Here is a 22,498-nt window from a genome sequence, read left to right as displayed (position 1 = left end):
GTTCCATGGGAGTGGTGGTATTGTCAGTGGTGTTGGTGCACTGTACAGTCTCTTTGTAGATGATGGCTGTTCCTCCTACCAGTTTGGTAATGCAGTCCTGTAGAGTGATTTTATATCCATTGGGGATCGCTGTAGCGATGTCAGGGACTGATGATGGGTTGAGCCAGGTCTTGGTGAGGAAGACTATGTCGGGTGGGAGGAAGCGATGAGGTCTCATAATTCGGTGAAATGCATGCAGATGGAGTATCTGTTGAGGGGTAGGCAGTGGAGACAGTGTCTCGCTTCTGGTATGGTGTGGCAAGAGGTCAACGTGGTGCTTTTTGGTGAGATGGGTGGTCATGCTGGCACAGGAGAAGGTGCATCTGGTGCAAGAGAATTGTCCTAATATAGCTTGCAGCATGGCAGCAGTGTCCGCTGAGTCAGCCGGTGTTTAGGGCATGGAGGACGGAGTTCTTGTACCTGCTGGTGGGCTGGAGAATGGTGGTCCTGGAACTAGGCTCAGTCCAGGCTTGGACAGGCACAGACGGGCTTGCCTTTGGCACATTTTTGGTGCACCCACTGCAAAATGATGCGCTGTGGCCTCTATTAAGTAAGTCCTGGGAGGAGGGAGGACACTGCACTGGGAGCTGTGGGCGGGACTAAACAGGAGGCGGAATAGCAGCGGCAGCGATCAGTAGAGGTTAGAGGTGGGAGGCGGGAGCAACAGGCAGCTATTTGGCAAGCAAACAAAAATAAGCACAAGGAGGGGCAATCAGAGTGAAATAAGCACAACAGAGTGCAATCAAAGGGCTAAGCAGATGGACGTGAATACAAGAAAAGCGCAATCAAGGGCACAGCAGAAGGATGTTAATGCAAGAAAAATAAGTGTGATCTTGGGGCAGAACAGAGGACATAAGGCACAAGAAAATGGGCACAATCAGGGGGCAAGTAACAGAAATATGCACAGTCAGCTAGAGGCACAGCATAGATAAGAGGCACAGAAAAGAAAAGAGAGCAGTATCATGGGCAAAGCAGCATCAGGGGCTGGCTGCATGAGGGAGAGCTGGGTTGGGACCTGCTCAAAGGGTCGCGCTGCAGCCTCCATTAAGTAGGTCCTGGGAAGAGGGGGTGCTGGGAGGCAGTGGGCAGGGCTAAGCGGGAGGCGGCACAGCAGAGGCAGAGATCAGGGGAGGGGTTTGGAAGGAGGCAGGAAAAACAGGTGGGGTGCGGCTATCTGGCAGGCACAGGAAAATAAGCACAAGGAGGGGCAAGCATAGGGAAATACGTACAAAAAGCACAAAAGGGTGAAAACAGATAGATGTAAACACAATAAAAGCACAATCATGGGCACAGCAGAAGGACATAAATGCAAGAAAATAAGTGCGATTGTGGGGAAAAACAGAGGAAATAAGGCATAAGAGAATGGGCACAATCAGGGGGCAAGTATGAGAAATATGCATAGTCAGCTAGATGATAGAGAAGATTGGCGAATTACAGTACGTTTTAGTTTCAAACTATAGTTGAAATTTCATAATATTCCTTCATTATAGAGAAATCTACTTACTGACAGTAGAAAACCAAGCAATTTGCATTTATGGAATAGATCTCATTGGTAACATCACTAGCGATAAGAAACATGATGTTACAAGAGATATCATAAATATGTTATGATCTTTCTCATGATATAATAACTAGCTTATGCTCGTTTTATTTATTGCTTGAGTAATTTGAGGACAGAGTGGTCAAAGTCAGTCCTAGAGGTATATGACCACTGGATATATATTCCTACGAATGTGAAACAACCTTGATCGTCCATCTTTAAACAGTGGAGGTGATCGAGCTTTAAAAATATTTGCTGAATATGAATCTGATTCCAGCATTCTGGGCAACATGTAGTTTCTGTTACGGGAATACCCTTATCACATGAACTCTCTTAGTATATGTGGGAGGTAAGCAAGAATGAAATGAATTACTTTTGTACGAGCAAAAAATTGTGCAATAGGCTTTTGGTAACATACATAACTTGGTTAGCCATTGACAGTTGTATTTTCTGGTCCAAGTATTCTATACAGCAACAATTCCTCTCTGGAAGGGGAACGTTTATTCCCCCATGGAAAAGCCTTCGCTTGATCCTAAAGATCGCAATAATTATTGCTCCATCATCAGGCTACAGAGAGTCAGAAAGATTTTGCATAAGGGTGCCAACTAGTGAGAATCTAATGATACATCAGTCAAACAAAGCCATTTCCCTTATGCTGAATCTCCCAGGACTCAAAAAGTATTTAAGCCTATGGCACTGAATGGACAGCAGATTAATAAAAGTGGTTTACAACTAGTCTAATTTGGTTGCAACTAGTTAGTGTACTGATGGATACCTACTAATCTACCTATTATAATTGAATTAAAAGTTAAAAGCATAGATGCTGCCTGGATATTGGGGGCCGGTGTGTAAATAACAACATCAAGGGATGAAACAACAGAAACGTAGCAGATATCTGAGATCTTTCAAATATTTGAACGTGGAAAATCCCAATTTGCTCACACACAAGGAGCATATATTCAGGGTATGATTTAGCCGACAAATAATGAAATTTTGTAAGCTTGCAAAACTGGAAAGAAACTGCAATTTTACCAGTCTGTGTTAACTTTTCTGCAGCTTTATTGACCATGACTTCAAGGCTTACATTCCATAACAGTGTAGGCTGATCAATCAGGATTGCAAAGTTATTGTGCCTAATTGATTGAGATATAAACAACTCAATTAAACAAATTAATTCAAATGCAGTACTGAGCTCAAACCAGGGAGTCATGATAGATAATATCAGCAAGTATTGAAAAAATGTATTATGCAGAATGCCAAAATAATTTGTGATGTTTTCAAACACCTTCAGAGAGTTCCGATCAACCTTTTACGAATTAAATTAATTTATTGCGCCACGAGTCATTAAAAACAAAAACACAAAACAAAATATTGACCTTGCCTTACAAAGAAACGTATTTAAAAATACATTTAAAAAAACGGTTACTAGTTTTAAAATATCCCTTAAAAGCTTTCATCCAACCAATACTTCATTAGGTTCTTTCAAATCCCAAAGTAACAATGTAGTTGTTGCAACAATTCTATTTTCCAGTTTACAAAAGGCTCAGAATCACATCCAATTTTCTTGAACTGCCAATTCAATGGGCGGGCATGTGAGTAACAAATGAGAGAGATTGTTGTAAGCTCTGAGAGTCTAGCTGGAGAAGTATTCAATTGAATAAACAAAATGCTTTTAAAAGGGATAATTCTACATTTCATGTGCCAAAGTATGTAAACATGCCAAAGAGTGACATGGTTTGCTCTGCTAAACATTACAAAATAATCCTAGCTTCTTGTACTTCATGGCAAAAAACCAAAGCAAAAGAACATGGTCCACCATGCTAATTCCAAGTTAAAAAAACAGCCTCTCCTTCTGGAGTGAGAATTACGATATGCCAGTTATCAAGACGCAAGAGAAAATCTTTGCACACTATTCAATAGGAAGATTAGTTGGTCAGAGGTGGGATCATCTCAAGACAACTTTATACGATTGGTTTCATAATGACAACTGCACGGGAGGCTAGCCTATTACCACAAGTAGTAGAAGACTAGGAGAAATAAGAAATGCCGCTGTGATCTTTTGATTGCCCCACTCGAAACTCTGTCAGGACTGGTGGCATGACTGGATTTTAAAGTTTCACTAATTTTAGACAGTGTTAGTCATTTTAAGGTCTGGGTATCTTCCTCAAAGTCATTAGCAGTTTCAGGTAACATTGCGTCGCCATATAAGCTGGAGCTAAGGTTAATCCACTTCCTCTCATTGATATGTAGATCTACGGTATGTTATATTTGATGTCCCATAAGCCACATTAAGCGACAAAAATGTGACACATTAGTGTGAACCGTAAAAGAAAAAAAATCTGACTTATCTAATGCTCATAATACTTTTTAGGTCTTGCCTAGACAGTGCTGTATTCAAGTATGGACTTTGGCTCCACCCATCTTTACAATTGGCTTCTCTTCATGTAAATTATGCCTTTTGATTCGTCAATAGGCTTAGTAGTCCCTCCTTAGTACCTCCCTCCTTCCAGTTGTTACCTCACATAAGGACAGCCCCTCTTACATGAGTCCTTACTCTCTAGCTTTCTTTAGCATTTAGGGAGAATTATTTACTTAATTAATGCCTTGCTAAAGCAGGAACAACATGTTGTCTGAGCAGGGCAGGCTTTAGGCATGTGCAAGCTGTGCACCTGCACAGGGCCACAAAACCCCAGGGGCCACCACGCCAATATATATCCTTAATATATTAATCCTCTGAGGATGGATACATATTTGAGTGGTGGCCCCTGGCAGGGATTTGGCAGCCTCTGGCTCTGTTCCACTTCTAAACACCCTGACCCCCTCCCCTATTTACTGGCCTGCGCGCTCCGCCCCGCCTGGACCCCCTCTTCTGGGCCCCCTACCTACGCTCCTTGCCCAGGGCCACCATGAGCCTAGAGCCGGCCCTGGTCTGAGCACATAGCAATGGCGGCCGCTTCTTTTATATCAAGCCCCACACAGCACTGCCTATTTAAAGCAGCATCTTTAGTGTGGTGTAACACCTCCCCCCACTTGAATTTTCAATAATCAGGTTTTTAAAGCAGGTCGGCACCGGGCGCTTCAGCAAAGGCGGCTGCTTATGTTATATACAGCCACTCACAGGCCGCTGTGCGTCAACAATGGCAGCCGCTTCTTGTTTTTATTTTGAGCGTGCTTTCAATTTATTGTAGCCAAATTTCAGTGCCCTACAACGCATTTAGGGACCAAAGGCACATTTTCACAGACTTCACTTTTCCCGACCAGAAGCTGAGCGCCAGTGCTCAGGCCTCAGTTTGAGACGCATTTTTGTGCGGATCGCGCCTGTCTTTCAGAACGCCTATACACCTGAATTTTCGTTCTGCTTCGGAGCTTATCAAGCCTCATTGAGTCATTATAGTTCGAGGTAAGCTTTCTTCTTTAGTGTAGTCACGTCAAATAATATTCAAATAATATTCTAAAGCTGAATTGGAGTTCATTCAGTATTTTGCTTGAGATCTATTCCAACTGATGATTCATAAACAACTGCCGAAGCACAGAGGCATTAAGGAATGTGAGTGCTGGCGGCACAGTCTACAAAAAGCTTATTTCTTTACAGTGGGTGCAGGGATGTCCTTTACAGGTCTTGCCTACCATATTAACATATTACCACATGTTGTAATCTGGGAACTAGAAAGCTAAGGACTGCATCTAGGATTCTAAGAAATGATACCAGTCAATGTATTATGATCCCTGTACCTCTATTTTTAATGTGCATGTGGAGGCTTAGACAGAACAATGTTTCAAGTTAATAGCTTAAGTTTTACACAGAGATGCTTCTTTTTAATCGACTTTTTAGTTGATACTGTTTATTATTTTATTAACTCGCTTTTGTATGTGATGTTCTGTGTCTTGACTGGCTTTTTTAGTTTTTATGAACAGAAGAAGCACTATGTCAAGTTCAGTTTGACTGTTCTTTGAAATGTAGTTTTAGTATCAATGTTTTAATTTTTTTTGTTTTTTATGTATATATTTATGTATTGTGTACTTAAACCGCTCTTTTATGGCTTTTGTGCCAAAATAAAGATTCACACCACTAGATTATATTGTAACATCAATGGGGACGACAGGGCAAATACATTAGTTGCCAACTGAGAATTATAGCCTGAAGCCCTGTAAAGGATGCCACCTCCTAGAATGACTGAAATATTTCGAGAAAGCTGAAAGAATGGAATCTCACAAGTCCCTATGGGGGTGTTGTGCACTTCCATGTATTGATGTAAATCTTTATGAGTAACTGCTACGCCTCCATCTTGTCGACCTTCTCGATCCTTTTTTAGAATTCTGTAAACAGCAGGCATTGCTAATGTTCAGTACAGCAGTTAATGTTTATTTATCCACTATCAGTAATAAATACCACACCTGGATTGGCGCAATTAATGGAAACCCATATTTCCATACGGTGTTTCAGAAAAGATCTGGCGTTAAAGTTCAGACATTTAAAATTCAGGCCATCAAGCTGAAGCTCAATATCCATCTCTGTAGTTCTGGAGCCAAAACTGGAGGTAGGCAAATTCATTGCTGGTCTCCTAAAGTCCTTGGAGTTCCTCCCTGACTTGATTGACTCCTCAACAGTTCGGAAAGCCCACTACCAATTAAAACAAGAAAATGGGCCAGCAGTAGTTACAGCCCCCCCCCCCCCTCCCATTGCCGAACTAGGGCATATTCTGAGTTTTAGGGGCCATAGCTAGTAAGGCCTCTCGACTATACTTTAAAATAGGCAGCTAACCTCTATTAAAATGGGCTGGGGTCCGGGATCCTGCCGATGTTTGGGTGAGGACTGGTGCAGAGGGGCTTGCCTTCAGTATACCAGCGGTGCGCGGGCTCTTTGGATGCACAGGTCCCACATCTGAATAAATGGTGCCGGTTTTCGAACTAGACTGCTAACTCTCTCTCTCAGTCTACCCACCTCCAAAATGGTAGGTATTGAAACACTATAACAATACGAAGGAGTACCACCAAAGATAAGGCTAAACAGCCAATATTGGTGGGATGAGACACTAGTGTAAAAGAAGAAGTCCTCCTTTGTTTTTAAGGAACCCCTCACTCACCGACCTGGTCGGTGACATGCTTCATCATCGGGGCCACCTTGACAGCCGAGTGCCGCCAAGGTGTGCTGCAACACCTGAAATACAGTGGAGCGGGTATGTGAGTGATGAATGTGAAAAAGACTCATTAAAGCCTTTATTGTATCATCACTGTTTTTAATATTGTCCAGTAGCTTTAGAATAAATTATATTTGGTTAAGTTATACCAGGACAATTTTTAACTCACTGACTTTTTTTCCATTTTTCACATTGTTCACATTCATATTGTATTTGTTATGTGTTTGTTTATTGGTTTCCATAATCATGTGACCTTAAGTGTGTTTGTGAGAGGTTCCTGTAGTCATTTTGAAACTTTACATATACAGTCTAGTTTATTTTTTGGACTTCTTTGCTACTTTTAGTAGTGCTAAATATTAAACCCTAAATTAATGAAAGCCAATCATTATTATTGTTATAAAAATTGAGATTATAATGTTTTTCCTACTAGCCAATTATCATGTTCTCAATATAGTATTTTGTGTAGATCTCTACTAGTTCACTTTTCCATTTTGTTACACAGGCGTGCATAAGGAACATGGTTTTTGTTTGGCTTTGTTGGGCACAGTTTTATTGTGTAAGCTAAAGAGCACGCAAAGAAAACTTATGTTGATTAAGATGAATTGTATTTGTGTGCCTCCGGGCTGCGAGTTAACCCGGCAAAATCCATACTTTCTACGTTCTTAGGGGATATTCCTGATCCGGGCTATATGCTTGGGAGAGGACACCTGGGGCCTGGTGCATCGACCCTTTTCGCTATTTGGGGTTCCGGGTTTATCGCACCAAAGCTGACCTCTTCGACGGGCTGCCAAGGCGATTCCGTCTCAGATGGGTTTCTGGAGGAGTCTCCCATTGGCGATCTCTGGTAGAATCGCCCTGGTCAAAATGGTGGTTCTTCCCCGCCTTCTCTATTACTTTGCCACTTTACCCCTTATCATCTCTCCCCCCTTCTTCAAACAAAGGGAAAAGGTGGTGCAACACTTCATATGGGGGGCATCACGCCACAGAGTGTCCATGGGAAAGCATTATCTGCATACCGCGCTGGGTGGCCTTGCGGTACCCAACTTCGAGCATTAATACCTGCCTTCCCAGCTGCAATGGATCGCCAGGTGGATGTTCTCCCGTTACTTACCGGACACGGCCTCCGCTGCAGCTGAAAACCCTTTTACAAATTTTCCATCCTTGCTACAAACTCAGACCCTTCGATATTCTTCTCCTCACTGTAGCGTACAAATGCTTCCATAGGTGTCTGTTCCTCACTAGAACCACCGTTCAGGCCCGGACTGACTATTGCGGGCACCGGGCAATCCCCCGGTGCGCCGCAAGGGTGGGGGCCGGTTTTGGGCCCAGGGGGGCGATTTTTGTTACAGGGCCGTTTTTGCAGCATAGCCGAGCCCTTTGCCAGGGCCGGTTTTGGTTCTCAGTCCGGCCCTGCCACCGTTCCATACGCACCTGCTATCCTACTGCTGGGAACTCCACAGGGGAACATCTGCACGATGGCGGCTGAGTTACATCACTGGGCCTCGGAAGTGATACAGGACGTGGGGGACCTTTTTCACTTTTTCAGGAGAGCACTCTTATCCCGTTCCAAGAACTCATAGAGGAGGAGAACCTATGCCCTGGGCAGTTTCTGTTACACAGAACACTCATAGCTTTATTAGCGTCCAAATGGGGTACACTTGCTCAGGAACCTCCCACACATCACACTTTGCAGTACCTTCATGTGATGGGGAAAGGGAGACACCTTACGCGCTGGTTTGCATCTTCACTTCGACAACACATGGAGGTAGATCTCACCCGACTTCGACTTCATTGGTAGGGGGTCCAGGGGAGGGGGTTTATAGATAGGGAGTGGGAGGCCGCCCGAGGCAATCCGTCCCACATCACCCCTAACCAACGATTCAAGCAGATACAATTATTCATATTGCATCAGGCCTACCTTACCCCAGCCCAAATCAACAGGTACTTCCTCCGCATAGATGCGGCCTGTCCCCGTTGCAGGCAATTAGATGCCGACAAGCTTCATATGCTTTGGGGTTGCTCGGTTCGGACTGACTATTGGAACGCTGTGACGGTCACCCTCACAACTTGCACCTCCTGTACCATGCCCCCGATTTGGGAAGCCCATGTGCTGCACCTCTTCAGCAGAAACAAGAAATATAGAGCTGCCACACTGTATCTAGACCTGGGTCTAATAACGGCCAAACGCTTGATCACCAAGCGATGGAAATCCCCCCTGTCACCCCACCCACTTGCTTGGCGCCGATCCCTGCTTAATTGGGCTAAAGTGGATGGTGCGGCGCTACGCAGAAACGACCTGCTTGGCATTCGTATGTTCCCCCTGGCAACTCAAAGGGACGCAATGGTCTCCAAACTCTTAGGGGTGGACACTGACACAGGGACCCTGACTACATCACAAAAGGTTATCACTCAGGGTATATCCCCCACTGGCGTGAATGCGGACTAACGCTGACACCCGAACTGCTTCAGCCCCTCTGTCTCAGAGCCCCACTGTCACTAAGTCTTGGCGGTCGTTGGCCCCCCGGCTACATTGGATGCAGCAGCATGTCTTGAGTGACTCTCCCCTACCCTTCCTTTGCTATAGTTGTCCTCATTTTGTTGTGCCCTATGTCCCCGGTTGAGTTTGAACTGCACTGTACCAGCATTATTCACATGCTCCCTGGTGCCGTGATTTGTCAGCATTGCTCTCTCCTTCTTGTGATATTGCCACATGATTTGATGTAATCACCATGCCTCAAATCTCTGTTTTTCCTGTTGCTATTAGTTAATGTGCACCGTGCTACTGGCAATCACTTTTCTTCCTTTCTTTTTCCACCAGCTACATGAGCGCTGTTCTGACTGTATGCTTTATTGATAATGTGCAAAACAAACAAAAAAGGTGAATAAAAACGATTTAAACAAAAAACAAAAAAGATGTATTGTATTTGTTATGCGTTTGTTTATTGGTTTCTATTAGCATGTGGCAGGAAATTGTTTTTTTCAGAACTTTACATATGCAGTCTAGTTTCTGTTTTTGAGGGCTTCCTTGCTACTTTTAATAGTATTGCTACATATGAAACAACAGATATCACTAAGGTTATTTGCCTTATAACTTACCAACTACTAAACCAATTTGTTTGCCACATAAAAAAGGATAACCTGCATACAATACTCTACATTCCAGTCAATGTAGTGCAAATCCATACTGACATGTTTGTGCTTCATCTGCCACAAAAAGTCTATGTGAAATGCACTGGGGTAAAAATCAGTTTTGGGACACCCCCCTTTTAACTCTGCACTCCCTTGATGAATCTTGGGTCCCAAGCCGGGTCTGCTAAGTTTGTGTCAGTTTTCGTTGTGTAAACAGAACAAAAGATGAATCAGTGTCCTTTAAAGTAAAACAGGAAAGAGAGAGAATGAGAAATACATCATATAGCTGAATTTCAAAATGTGAAACCAGATAACCTGGAATCAATATCGGCTTCCCTGATTTCTCTATATTGTTTGATCCAATGCAAACATTTTATTTCACAGATCCCAATTTCTTTATTATCATATAGGAGAGCACTTTAAATACCTGAATCCAGGTTGTGCCTTGTACACGAACCTGGCATATTTGATTTCATAGACTATAATGTTGCTCCATCTACAATAAGAATTTAGGCCACACTACTGACTTCCCTCTTAGTTCACTAACGGTATTGTCGTTGGGAGGCGAGCTATTAATGTTTTCAAGTTCATGCTTTTAACATCTATCACTCTTAATAAATGTCTATGTAGTGATATAATCTGATGTACTAAGGTGAAACGCTTCTGCGTGTTAAAGAAGTACACTTTTTGAATTTTGAAAATACTATGTTTGTTGCATTATACAAATGCCAAACATTTTCATTTGGCATGTGTACAGACTATTAGGGCCAAGTCAGACCCTGGGCTCGGCTTGCCGTATTGATTTGCTGGCATCCCCACCTCTATTTGCAACTGCGGCTTAGTACATCTGCCCATCAGTCACTTGATAAATGGATATGTAAAAGGCGAGGACTCAAAGCATGAAGCCCTGCCTATATGCACCGATTGTTTAACTCTACCATCAAGGCTTCTCATCACTGAGACAAAGAGAGTGTGCAGTGAAAATAAATGTAAAATAAGAGCTCTCCGGGCAGTGACTCTAGGCTGTTATGTTGTTGTGACCGTTGTCATGCTTTCTCAGAGTGAACTACCAGGTCCAGGTGGGACGGGCAGGGGACACCTTCAGGGTGATGTTTGGGGTGTGACAGTCTAAAATGCATTCTTTGTTTGGTAGTTGGGTCTGTGGGCCCTGAGTCAGGTCTCCTATGTTTGTTTCATTTTTTGTTGTTGTTTTCATTTCACTAAGAGCTTCTAACTTGTTAATTTTTTGGAGTTTAAACTTAAATATATAGAGTGACTGGTTTACCAGCAAAAAAGTAAATCTGCTTACATAGTAGTAGTCCTTTTATTAGTGCAAATTTACTCTTTTTTTGGAAAGCTGCATCAGTCTCATATTTCCAGGCATAACACTGGCTATCAAACATCAAAAATGTGATGAAATGAATGCTCGTAACTAATGACTCTGGGAAATATTTCAACCCAACTGCACCACTCTAGACTAAGGTCTGCCTCATTCAACTCAGTACTGACCCGGTTCCTCTTAGAAACAGTTCATCCCGAACTATGGTCATCTCACACTGCCGCAAACTGGTTATTTAGGTTCGAAATTTGAGATTCACGCACCTGAATCTCACTGACTAAGCTACGCATGTGACGAAGGATCAACCAGGTGTATTTCACAAGCAACCCTAATTCTTTTGGACACCTATATGCAACAAAACGTTAGTGCTAAAAAAAGGCTGGAGAAAGTCTGCAAATAGATTGGGGAATGCCCCCCAAAAAAACAGATTTTCAGACAGCGTCAGTGTAGGTACTTAAATACATGAAAAAACAGTTTTCCGAATGAAGGGGGACATGGAAAATGTGAAATGTGCATGCTCTCAGGGCTAGGTAAAGTTTACACCAGGTGAGGCCACAAGCACAGTAGTGACGCATCACAAACTCATGCAGGGGGAATAACAATGAACATGGGAGGCCACCAGGCATTTATGGGGGGCCTAGGCATAGGCACACCGCGGGGGCTGTGGGAGGCGACAATGAGTTTGTTTATTTGTTCCATAACTGCACTGTCCTGCAGAGCATAGTTGTGATTAAACTCCTTGGTGGTTCAACATTTTGTAAACATTGATCAGTTGACAATAAAGGAAGCAAAAGGGCGGGTCAGTAAGGAGAGCCAGTACACTGGTCGGCCAACTCTTAACATTGCAAGCAATAGATAATTCCTGGAAACACACAGGGATGTCAAGATGACACCCATTCACAAGGGAGGCAGGTGAAACTCCGGGTGTGGCATCCAGAGAAGAAACAGTGTAGGGCAGGAAGTAGTGAGTTAAAGTGTTGCTGGTCTTGTGACCTCCGCAGGACACCCTTCACTTTGTTTTATTATGCCCTCTCTACTCAGAGCCAAGAAAGAAGTTTTTAGTTGGGATCCTGAAAAACCAAAAACTGAAGCACGCCAAAGCAGCCCTTCTATTTCTGCAAAAAGCATCAGATCCACATACTCTGCTAAGCGTTATAAGCTTCATTAAAGTTGCTATGAGATTGAGGAACACCAGGGAAACAACCGTATACTCCACTTGAACACAGTCTGAAACCCCCACTGACTTATGATGACGTACTGTTTTTTATATATGAATCTCTTTTTTTAACTAAAAAATTTCTTGAATTTTTTTTTTAAAAAAATGTTTTTTAACTGTGCTTTTTAAAACTGTATGTATGTATTCTCTATGCACTTTAATGGTATCTTTGTAAGTACCGAATAAAGAATTTTGACTGACTGACTGACCTCCCACCTTATGTGCCAGTTGCAGCACGTCGGTGGACACACACACGAAGCATCAACTAACTTTTTGCAGAACAGAGGTCAAGGTGATTTTCTTTCGGATCCACTTTTTTGCTCTACAGTCTCTAGTTGGGTCCTGTAAATCTCAGGTTCAGCATGTCCTGCCGCTAGGCCGAATGAAGCTAATGTCAAGATTCATGGCACCACTGTGAAGGGATCGTGTGTGGTTTTGTTACATAAAGCCTGGATTCTCAGAAGGAAATGTTGGTACAAACAAAGCGTAGATTTGCGAGGTGCACTGATAGTAAGCATGTGAATTTAAAATTATTAATGGTCAACCACAATTGTGTACTGAACAAATTCTTTATGCATTGAGATTTGCACTAATATAAAGAACAGACTGATACAAAGGCTTTCCTCTAAATGTACACTGGCCGAATACCAACAAATAGACATTTCTTTGCAGATTAGTATGACTTGAGGCAAGCAACTACAAGTGCACACATATTTGGACCAGGACAGAGAAAAATGCTGTTGTGGTTAATTAAAATGGAACTTTTTTCGGTCATTCACGTTTCAGTGGCGCTTGCGACTTTACAACATTCTTGTCATTTCCTGCAGGTTAGTCTGGGAATGCTGTTACATGGGTGAGCAAATGAACAATATCTTTGGAGATCCTGTCCACTTGAAGAACAAGAGTTCACAGAATGTCAATTCATTACTGATTGTGTCATGTTTCATGCTAGAATGCGTTCATTTACGAACCCCCACATAGAATTTGCCCAGCTCCACACTACATAGCCAATATGCATAAAGTGTGTTTCAAGGTCGTCAGTTTATTATTACACATCAGACAATGCTGTTTATCCTCGCAGAATAAAATCATTAAAATCTCAATCTATATCAGCAGAATCTCCCTGCAGTGGAAAGGTCTGATATCTGAAATACAGAAAAACCTTTTCCTACCATAGAATTGAACTGTAAACGAATACCAATTATGAGAGAAAGAAACTCGAAGCTTGCATAATACATACAACGAAGGCCAGTGAATTGTACATACCAGGATGCCACACCACTCACATCTCATGCCAGACAGTACTTCAGAGGAACCACAGGTCTTTTTGCAGACTTCACAGCGGGCACTTGAAGACAGGTTTCCCTCTCGCCAGTGATGATGGAAAGTATCCTAGGAGAAGGGACAAATAAGGCGAAAGGTTGAGGACTGAAAGGCGCAGAGAAGAACATAAGCAGAAAGTGCCGGGCACTAACGAACTTAATCAGCAGAGGACAGCTGGCAAACTGGTTAAACTGTCTTATGTTGCTTCTTTTAACTGTTTTTGTGACTTGTACTTTTATGGATACTTTGTTATCCGAATACAGTTTTTATTGATTGATTGATTAAACGGTCTTACAATCAGCAGATTTCTGATGGCGGGTGCCATAAGTGGGGTTTGATGTGACACCTTACAAACAGGTACACTCGAAATGATACATTGCTGGCGATTATAAACATATTTATATTACGCTTAACACAAGATTTTAACCCATTGCTAACCACTCCTCCTTTTTCACATTAGCCGACACAACTATGCTTTTAACGCAGATTCCGGCATGCTGGGATTTGTAGCCTAATGTCTGGTCTGCGCCAATGCCATCAATTATGTGGGGCTAACGTCCATGTGTCAGTCAACCCTGTAAAATCCCCTTATTTGGCTGGTTGTCTTTCTCACGTGAATCTTCAGTAAAATGAAAAGCAGAATGGCTGGGAATGCCACCTCCTTGGGGGTTTGGCAATCAGCTCTCAGTGATATGGCTCCCACAATCTGGGCACAAAGAAAGTGAAGTAGAATGTGGTCATTTCACCCAGTCAGATTAAAGTGAAGTAGAATGTGGCCATTTAACCCTGTCAGATTAAAGTGAAGTAGAATGTGGCCATTTAACCCTGTCAGATTAAAGTGAAGTAGTGTGTGGCCATTTCACCCTGTCAGATTAAAGTGAAGTAGTGTGTGGCCATTTAACCCGGTCAGATTAAAGTGAAGTAGTGTGTGGCCATTTAACCCTGTCAGATTAAAGTGAAGTAGTGTGTGGCCATTTAACCCTGTCAGATTAAAGTGAAGTAGAATGTGGCCATTTAACCCTGTCAGATTAAAGTGAAGTAGTGTGTGGCCATTTAACCCTGTCAGATTAAAGTGAATTAGTGTGTGGCCATTGAACCCTGACAGATTAAAGTGAAGTAGTGTGTGGCCATTTAACCCTGTCAGATTAAAGTGAATTAGTGTGTGGCCATTTAACCCAGTCAGATTAAAGTGAAGTAGTGTGTGGCCATTTAACCCTGTCAGATTAAAGTGAAGTAGTGTGTGGCCATTTCACCCTGTCAGATTAAAGTGAAGTAGTGTGTGGCCATTTCACCCTGTCAGATTAAAGTGAATTAGTGTGTGGCCATTTAACCCAGTCAGATCAAAGTAAAGGAGTGTGTGGCCATTTCACCTTGTCAGTTGAAGTGAAGAACTGCATGGCCATTGTACATTGACATTGGACCTTGTCATATTAGCTCAACCTTTACACGATTAGTTTATGATTCAGTGAATAGAAGGCTACCAGGTTTCCATATTCCAGACAATGAGCCCAGGTTCTGGATTTCCCTTTATAAAATCATGAGAACTGAATGACCGGAGACAAAAAAGCACCTAGTTGGCTGTGTTACTCTCCCATGGTCAGAGACGTTTTAAGGCATGGGCAAAGTGGGCTCTGGCCCAGGGCCCCAGCCTTTAAGGGGGCCCCCTGATAGAGCCAGCTTTGTTCTACAGAGTCGTACCCGGATTTCCTTGAAACATTTTCAGATTGTTTTAAATACCATTTTCCTTTAATTTATTTTTAATATGGATGATGTGTGAGTCTATTGCAGACCTTTTTCAGAGAAATGTTGTGTTCATGTTTCATGCAACATCCATAAAAATGTTTCTTTTGGATCAAAACAGGACCGGACATGAGAAATAGGAGGGTGACACAGAGATTATTCTCAGTAATATTAGTGAACTGCTGCTGTGTTACAATATTGAAAACACAAGTCACTCTCCCTGTATATTAGATGTAAACACTTTTAGAATTTGGAGGAATGTGTCTGTGCACTGTCAAATGACTTGGCCAAACAAGGCATATAAGAGATGAAAGTGGATCATAAATTTAAAACTGTTCTGAACGGAGGGCCCCAAAATGCACTCGGCCCAGGGCCCCCAAAATCCTTAAGATGTCCCTGCGCATGGTAGATGAAATTTATATTGCTCTGTGATTTAAAGTCTCCTAAATTTCCTTCAATAATCAGGGCTGTGTATGTGCAACTGTCAGATTATATTGAAGAAGTATACAGCACTGCATTCTGGAGAAATACCCCTAGGAGCCTCCGGCACAAACACATCCAACCCGTGCCATGCAGTAACTGGAAGCCCCCACCTGCCTCCCAAAAAGCCATTCGGCAATCACATTTTCATTCTGGGTTTCCTCTTTGGCTTATAGCACACGCTAAGATCCTGGCTAGTTTGTACTTCCGGGACAGAAACGGTACAGACTCTGTGACAGACCGAACTCCTTCAAACACGTGCACGTTGGTCGGTCCGTTCAAAAGGCGGGGGCATTGCTGTCAAATAAACTCAAATCACACTACACTGAAAACAATATATACCAGAGGCGGTTTGGGCACTGTAATACACTATGAACAGCTGAATGAGACCCTGAATACCATAGACAATCAAAGGTTAAGCGTGTGGTGGCTCGGTCCGTCACCAGGCTTCATTCTAGTCGAAAGCCACTGGGTTCGGAGTGCCTGTGGTTCTCCAATGCTCTTCTTCGTTTCATCAGTGTGCACCAGTGCTCGGGGTGGCCACAGCACGTGGTCTCAACCTCAAGGAAGGAAGAGGGGAGGTCCACTGGCCTCTCGGCTGATCTCCAGAACCATACCCGGCAGTGCGAGTGCAGTATGATAAAACCAACACAAACACACAGGGACATGCTCATACATAAATACTGTATAAGGTGTGTGAGAATCGTGAGCACCTTACATTTCAGCCCAAACAAGCAGCCTGTGTCTGTAATGGAAGGTGATGGAACGACCTGCTGCCAGGGCTCAGGTGTCTCTATGAGCGCTCTTGCCCTGTTCTTTGACCATATTGTGTGTCCTGGCACAAATGCGTCTCCAGAATATAGTGAGAATTCTTTGGAATTATGCATGGCATCCCTCGCCTAATGATCATCATGGCAGGTAAAGCAGTGGTTATCCCAGACATAATGGGGTCTCTCTCTGGCATAAAGATGGGACTATAATTATATCAACCTCCTTTGGCATACCGATGCCACCCCCGCCATGTGAAGTCAGTCATTCTTACATGAAATAAAGGAAGGAGACTGCACTGCAGCCGTAATTGACACCCTGCTATCTTCCATGACATATTATGGGCGATCTTGTGACTGTTACTGCCACAGTGATGGCCGCCCCAGTTATACTTGTGGTTATGCCTGGCATAAATGTGGCCTACTATTACTGGAAGTATCTCTAAATAATGGCTGTGATCCAGGTCATTGTGATGGCTAGCTCTGGGATAATGGTTACCCCACCCCATGAATTTTGTACAAGCCAACACTCCAATATCTCTCCTAAATTGATTCCAGGCGTTATCCGATCTAGATGCCTTAGATTGACAACCAACAAATTTAGAATATTACATTCATCCCGTAGTTATAAATCAGTCAAGCAGTAATATCGAGCAGATAGGCACTCCATCTAATCAGTGCACAAAAGGCGAACAGGGCGAGGATAATGGTTGCATTATTATGGCTGAGCATAAGGGTCGATTATGGGTGGAAGAGCAATGTGGGACACTGTCTAGGATTATCCAGATCTCCTAGAGGAAACACCTAAATCGCCTAGCCCCAACAACATAAAGACAGTTGTAAAGAAGACACCAGAATTACGTCTAACCTCCTGGAATATTGCTGGGTTCAATAGGAACCTAAGGGATACTGAATGGCTAGAATATATTGAACAAAGCAACATCTGCCTACTGCAAGAGACCTGGGCACTGGACACTCCTCATAAAGTTGGGTTTAAGACATTTTGTATTAATGCTATCCAATCAGCTAGAAGCAGGCCGTCAGGGGGTCTTGTCATATGGATAAGAATTACTCTTAAAATAGAGTTAACCCAACTGAAAATACCAATGCAGGACCTGCTTGGTGTGAAAATTAAAACATGGGATAAGAAAATACTATATTTAATAAACATTTATAATAGGCCGAGCCCAGCCACAAAAGAATCCCTGGTAATCAAACACCTTGACTCTTTCTTGAATTTATTAGAGCCAGGTGCTATGGTAATCATAGGAGGTGATCTGAATTGTAATTTTGAGCCAGTGGTGGGATTTGAGGACCTCTTTGAAGAGGAAGATGTAGCAAACAACATCCCGCTCTTGAAAGTAGTTAGACAGTGCCCTGTACAATAGCTGCTGCACAAATTATGAAATTGGGAATTGGAGCATGTAATGGTCACCTATCCTCGGATAGACCAAAGAATTTTACTTTCAGTAGAGGCAATTGCAAGCGCCATTTAGATTATTTACTGGTATCAATCAAGTTTTGGCCAAATCTACTTGATTTGAAAATAGATTCCAGACCAATAGTGATCACCGTACTCTACACTTGACATTAGCAATTGACCATTTTATCGATTGTATAGAGAATAATGAAGATAGAAATATCTCAACAGATAGTATTTTAGTTAGTAACAATTGACGAGCAGTAAAGTAGCCATATATTCTAGGTGATATCCAAGCTATGACGTAGATATATGATACCTTTGCAGAGGTTGTCTTCCTACATATGGCCTCACCAGCAGCCGAGTCTCCGACATTGGCTGCACACTACACATTGATAGAAGGCTTAGCTCCGATTGTAAGTAGAATAATTGAAGACCATAGTGGGAGAGACCCAAAGATAAGAGACAATCCATGGTACAATAAGGAGTGTCGAGAAGCAAAGGATGATCTCATACTGGCACTTAAAACAAATGACCTAATGGGCATAAATGAGAAAAGACTTAATTATAAACACACCCTTACCCAAGCGAAAAGAATATGGGATGATAATATTTGGATGGACCTAATTAGTGCAGCTAAGTCAAGGAACCAAGTAGGCTTTTGACGCCTAATCACAAAGGGCAATAAAACAGGTAAGGACACTAAGGATCTTTACCTTGATGCTAAAACCTGGGAGGACCACTTTTCCAGTCTTTATGCGGCGGCAAGGGTAGCTTTTGTAGCTAATTATAATACTAATGATCTCCATTTTTAGTCCGGAAGAAACGCTAACAGCAATCAATGCAGTTAAGCCAGGGCCCGATAAAATCCGGTGGACATGTTGAAGCATGATAGCAGCATATGGGGGCCGTATATAAATCGTTTATGCAATGCAATTGCATCTGGTGCCCCCATACCTGAATCTTGGAAAGGGGCAGAGACAATCCCGATTTTTAAGAAGAGCAATCATTACGATCCCACAAATTATCGACTAATAAGCTTAATCGACATTTTACAAAAAATCTTCTCTAGGCACATTTTAATGAGATTAAACGACTGGCTTGATGAGAAATGTGTGCTGTCTAAATTTCAGGTGAGTTTTAGATAAAAAATAAGCACAATAGATCAGGTTTTTAGATTTATTTGTTTGTGTTGGAAATATATTACTATAAAAAAGGGCCATCTATTTATTGCTTTTGAAGACCTTAGGCCCGCCTTCGACCTCATCCCACGGAATTTACTTTGGGAATCATTGCAATTTCAAGGTTTACTAGATGAAATGCTCGTACAGATAAAAAAATTACACAAGGACAATTACTCTAAAGTAAGATGGGGTCCGAGGGGCGAACTCACTAAGGCCATCCCAGTCAAAAGGGGCGTGTGCCAGGGGGGTGTACTGGCGCCCACCCTATTTTCACTATATGTTAATGACATCCCAAAATATTTGCTCGGGTGTATCAATGACTAGCCTAAGTTAGGGGGTATCTGGTGACGGGACTCATTTGCCAACTATACAATACTAATATCACAAACCCCAAAGGCCTACGAAGCTTATTGGACTCCTTCAATGCATATTGTAAGAGCAAGGGCCTCAAAGTAAATATAGGTCTTTTAGAAAATCTAGTAACCAACACCCAAAAATTAGAATATGCTCAATCTTTTAATTATTTGGGCATAATCCTGGATACAAAGTTGTCCTGGAAACCACAACTAGAAATAAATAAGATTACCTTGCTCCAGAATACATTGCCCATAATAAATAAACATGGAAGCAGCATTTCAAAGGCAGTGTCTCCCGCCCTAGAGGTTTTTAAATATAGAGCTCAATCAGCTTCTCTTTATGGGGCAGAAATATTGGGACCTAATTGCAAAAAGAGCTTTGAACCAGAAGAGAATACATTTTTCAGAAGATTGTTAAGTCTGCCTGTAAACACACCTTTAATTCCAATTGGCATGGATCTAAACATTAAACGAACAGATCATTATGCAATCTTAAGACCTTTACTATACTGGGTCCGGCTCTGGTCAACCTCAGAATTGATCCACTATAAAGCAGGTCTAGGGGAGATCCTGAGTTTTGATCAGAGCAAAAACATTCCGTGGCTCAAACATGTCTCTTCCTGGCTAGAGAAACTGGGCGTGTACCATTTCTGGGAGTTTCCTACACAGCTAACATCACTTCTAGGGCATTGCTTAAATCTAGATTCTGGACTTATATTCAAAACAATGTGTTTTATGCTATGGACAATGGTTCACTAACAATCAAATTCCTTTTGTTTACGGAGGTAGCCCGTTTCGAGTCCTTCTTGGATGAAGTTCGTCCACAATTGGCCAAATTCCTATACATGAAATTTAGATATGGAGTGTTACAAACAAATATGAACACATTAAATTGGGCCATAAATCAAGATGGTAACAGTAACAAATGTTGTGAACTATGCCAAAATATGTCCAAGGAAACTGATTTACATATATTATTCTCCTGCCCGGCATATGCCAAACCGAGTAACAAATGGATTAAACAAATTTGTAGCAATTTGAATATCAGACATTGCATAGAAGCAGGACAAATATTGAAAACTGATACTTCGCAAAAATTTGTTTTTAGTGTAAGTAGATTCTTATTTAACGCAAGTCTTATTAGGTCAAAAATAGGGTTAAAACTGTAAGGCCCATAAACCCAATGAATATGTAGTATCATGTCAAGGATTAATCTATGAACCAAGGGTTAATGGTGCTACAAGGCTGATGCTCTAATTGATTGTTTTAAAGTATTGTAATTTGTGCTAAATATAAGAGAATATTATTTAGAGTTGTATATAATGCCGCCTGGAGTTAAGGATAGCAGTTTAAATGATAATGCAAATGAATTTTACATTTCTATTTTGTCTAGTTTTAATTATTTATATGTTTTATATTGTCGACTATTGCGCTAACGAAATGGAATTTACTCTTCTGAACGATAGCCCTAAACCCGTTGAAATACCATTTAATATAGGTGAAGTTGCTACATTTGCACATTCATATTTAAACAATTGTATAAAAAAACATGTTGCTTGTTATTTGCAGACTTTTGCTGGGGTGGATGAGTTCAGTTACCGTGCCTGAGCAACGTTTCATTTCCTACGTAAATGCTTCTAAGTAGATTCACAGTCATAATATATGACTACATGACTAAGAATTTACTTAGAAAGATGGAAAAATGGAAGAAAATGGAAAGTAGCTATATATATCTTCAACAATGTTAGAAGACCATACGGAAAAGTTATCTGAATTGCTTTTAAACGTATTACTAGACAATCACTGTTAGCAATATTTTCCTGCGAAATACAACTCGCTCTTATGTTCACAAGCCTTTCCAGAGGGATAAGACCCTAACAAGAGTGCAGAAGGTTAGGCATGTTATGCACACCATACAAGAATTAGAATTCCCCTCAAAACTCCATGGTGGAAGCTTTGATCGCTTTGCTCACTCAGTGCAGTTCAGGTGGGTTATTTACACCTTAGGATATGTTAACGTTCACCAAGCATCAATGACTTCAACAGGCAGTGAAAAACCCCGGCCAGCCCCTCAGAGTGCCCAATCTGTCCGAGCGCTATATGTGAGAACTTTGGACTCTGATCTCTCCATGAATCCCTGGATCACAGAAGCTATGAAATGCTGCCAGGGAGCTACATTCAGGAACACCTCTTCTTGAAGAGAAATGAGCTAGAGGGATTTCAGGCCACCAAGCATGTCTTCTTTAAGGCTCTTTTTATTGCCCACTAACTTTACCCACTATTGGCTCTGATACAAGGTCTGCCAATACTTCCCTGCTGTTCCTCTATCCACCTGTGGTGGAACATTGTGTACTGCCCCCTTAACAAGAGCTAAGAATGGCTGAAGGGCCTTCCCCACTAAGTAACCACTTACTGACAGTAACACCTTACCTCCCCTTCAGATGGAATTTCTTTCTCTTCCAATATCTTGCCCCCGAGGATCCGAAGTCCATTTGGGGGCGTGGGGGTGATGTGCATTTAGAAATATGCTAACCTTCCAGTGGTAGTTACCTGGATCGCATGCTCTAGCAAGTGGGGAAGCTTGAAATACAATCATCTCATACTTTCACAGTCAGGAATGTTGTCACTGACTCCGGGACACCAGGAACAGCAGCTAGACAGGCTTGAATTGAGACCGTGGGAAGCAAAGATCAGTGTTGGCGCTGCATTGACCAGAATGCTCTGATGGGAACTTACATGATCTTGGTGTCCATCGTGGTGGCACTGGCGGCAATCACTGCAGGCAAACGGAGCACAATCTGTGTGCACTTGCAGGTCACACACTAGA

General features: G+C 42.2%; 1 protein-coding gene across 1 annotated transcript in view; it reads right to left on the bottom strand.

The window, feature by feature from the left end:
* Positions 1-22,498, bottom strand: part of DGKQ (diacylglycerol kinase theta) — a 1,232,715-nt gene that overhangs the window by 506,486 nt on the left and 703,731 nt on the right. The window contains exons 4-5 of the mRNA XM_086961841.1: positions 22,408-22,493; positions 13,668-13,793 (exon numbers count right to left, since the gene is read on the bottom strand). Of these exons, the coding sequence (XP_086817967.1) occupies positions 13,668-13,793; positions 22,408-22,493 (212 nt within the window). The remainder of the gene's footprint in view (positions 1-13,667; positions 13,794-22,407; positions 22,494-22,498) is intronic.

Source organism: Lissotriton vulgaris, chromosome 3_1 (genome assembly GCF_964263255.1).
Source record: "Lissotriton vulgaris chromosome 3_1, aLisVul1.2, whole genome shotgun sequence".
Classification (NCBI taxonomy): domain Eukaryota; kingdom Metazoa; phylum Chordata; class Amphibia; order Caudata; family Salamandridae; genus Lissotriton; species Lissotriton vulgaris.
The sequence above is the reverse complement of the archived record's forward strand: the minus strand, read 5'-3'. Positions and strand labels throughout refer to the sequence as shown.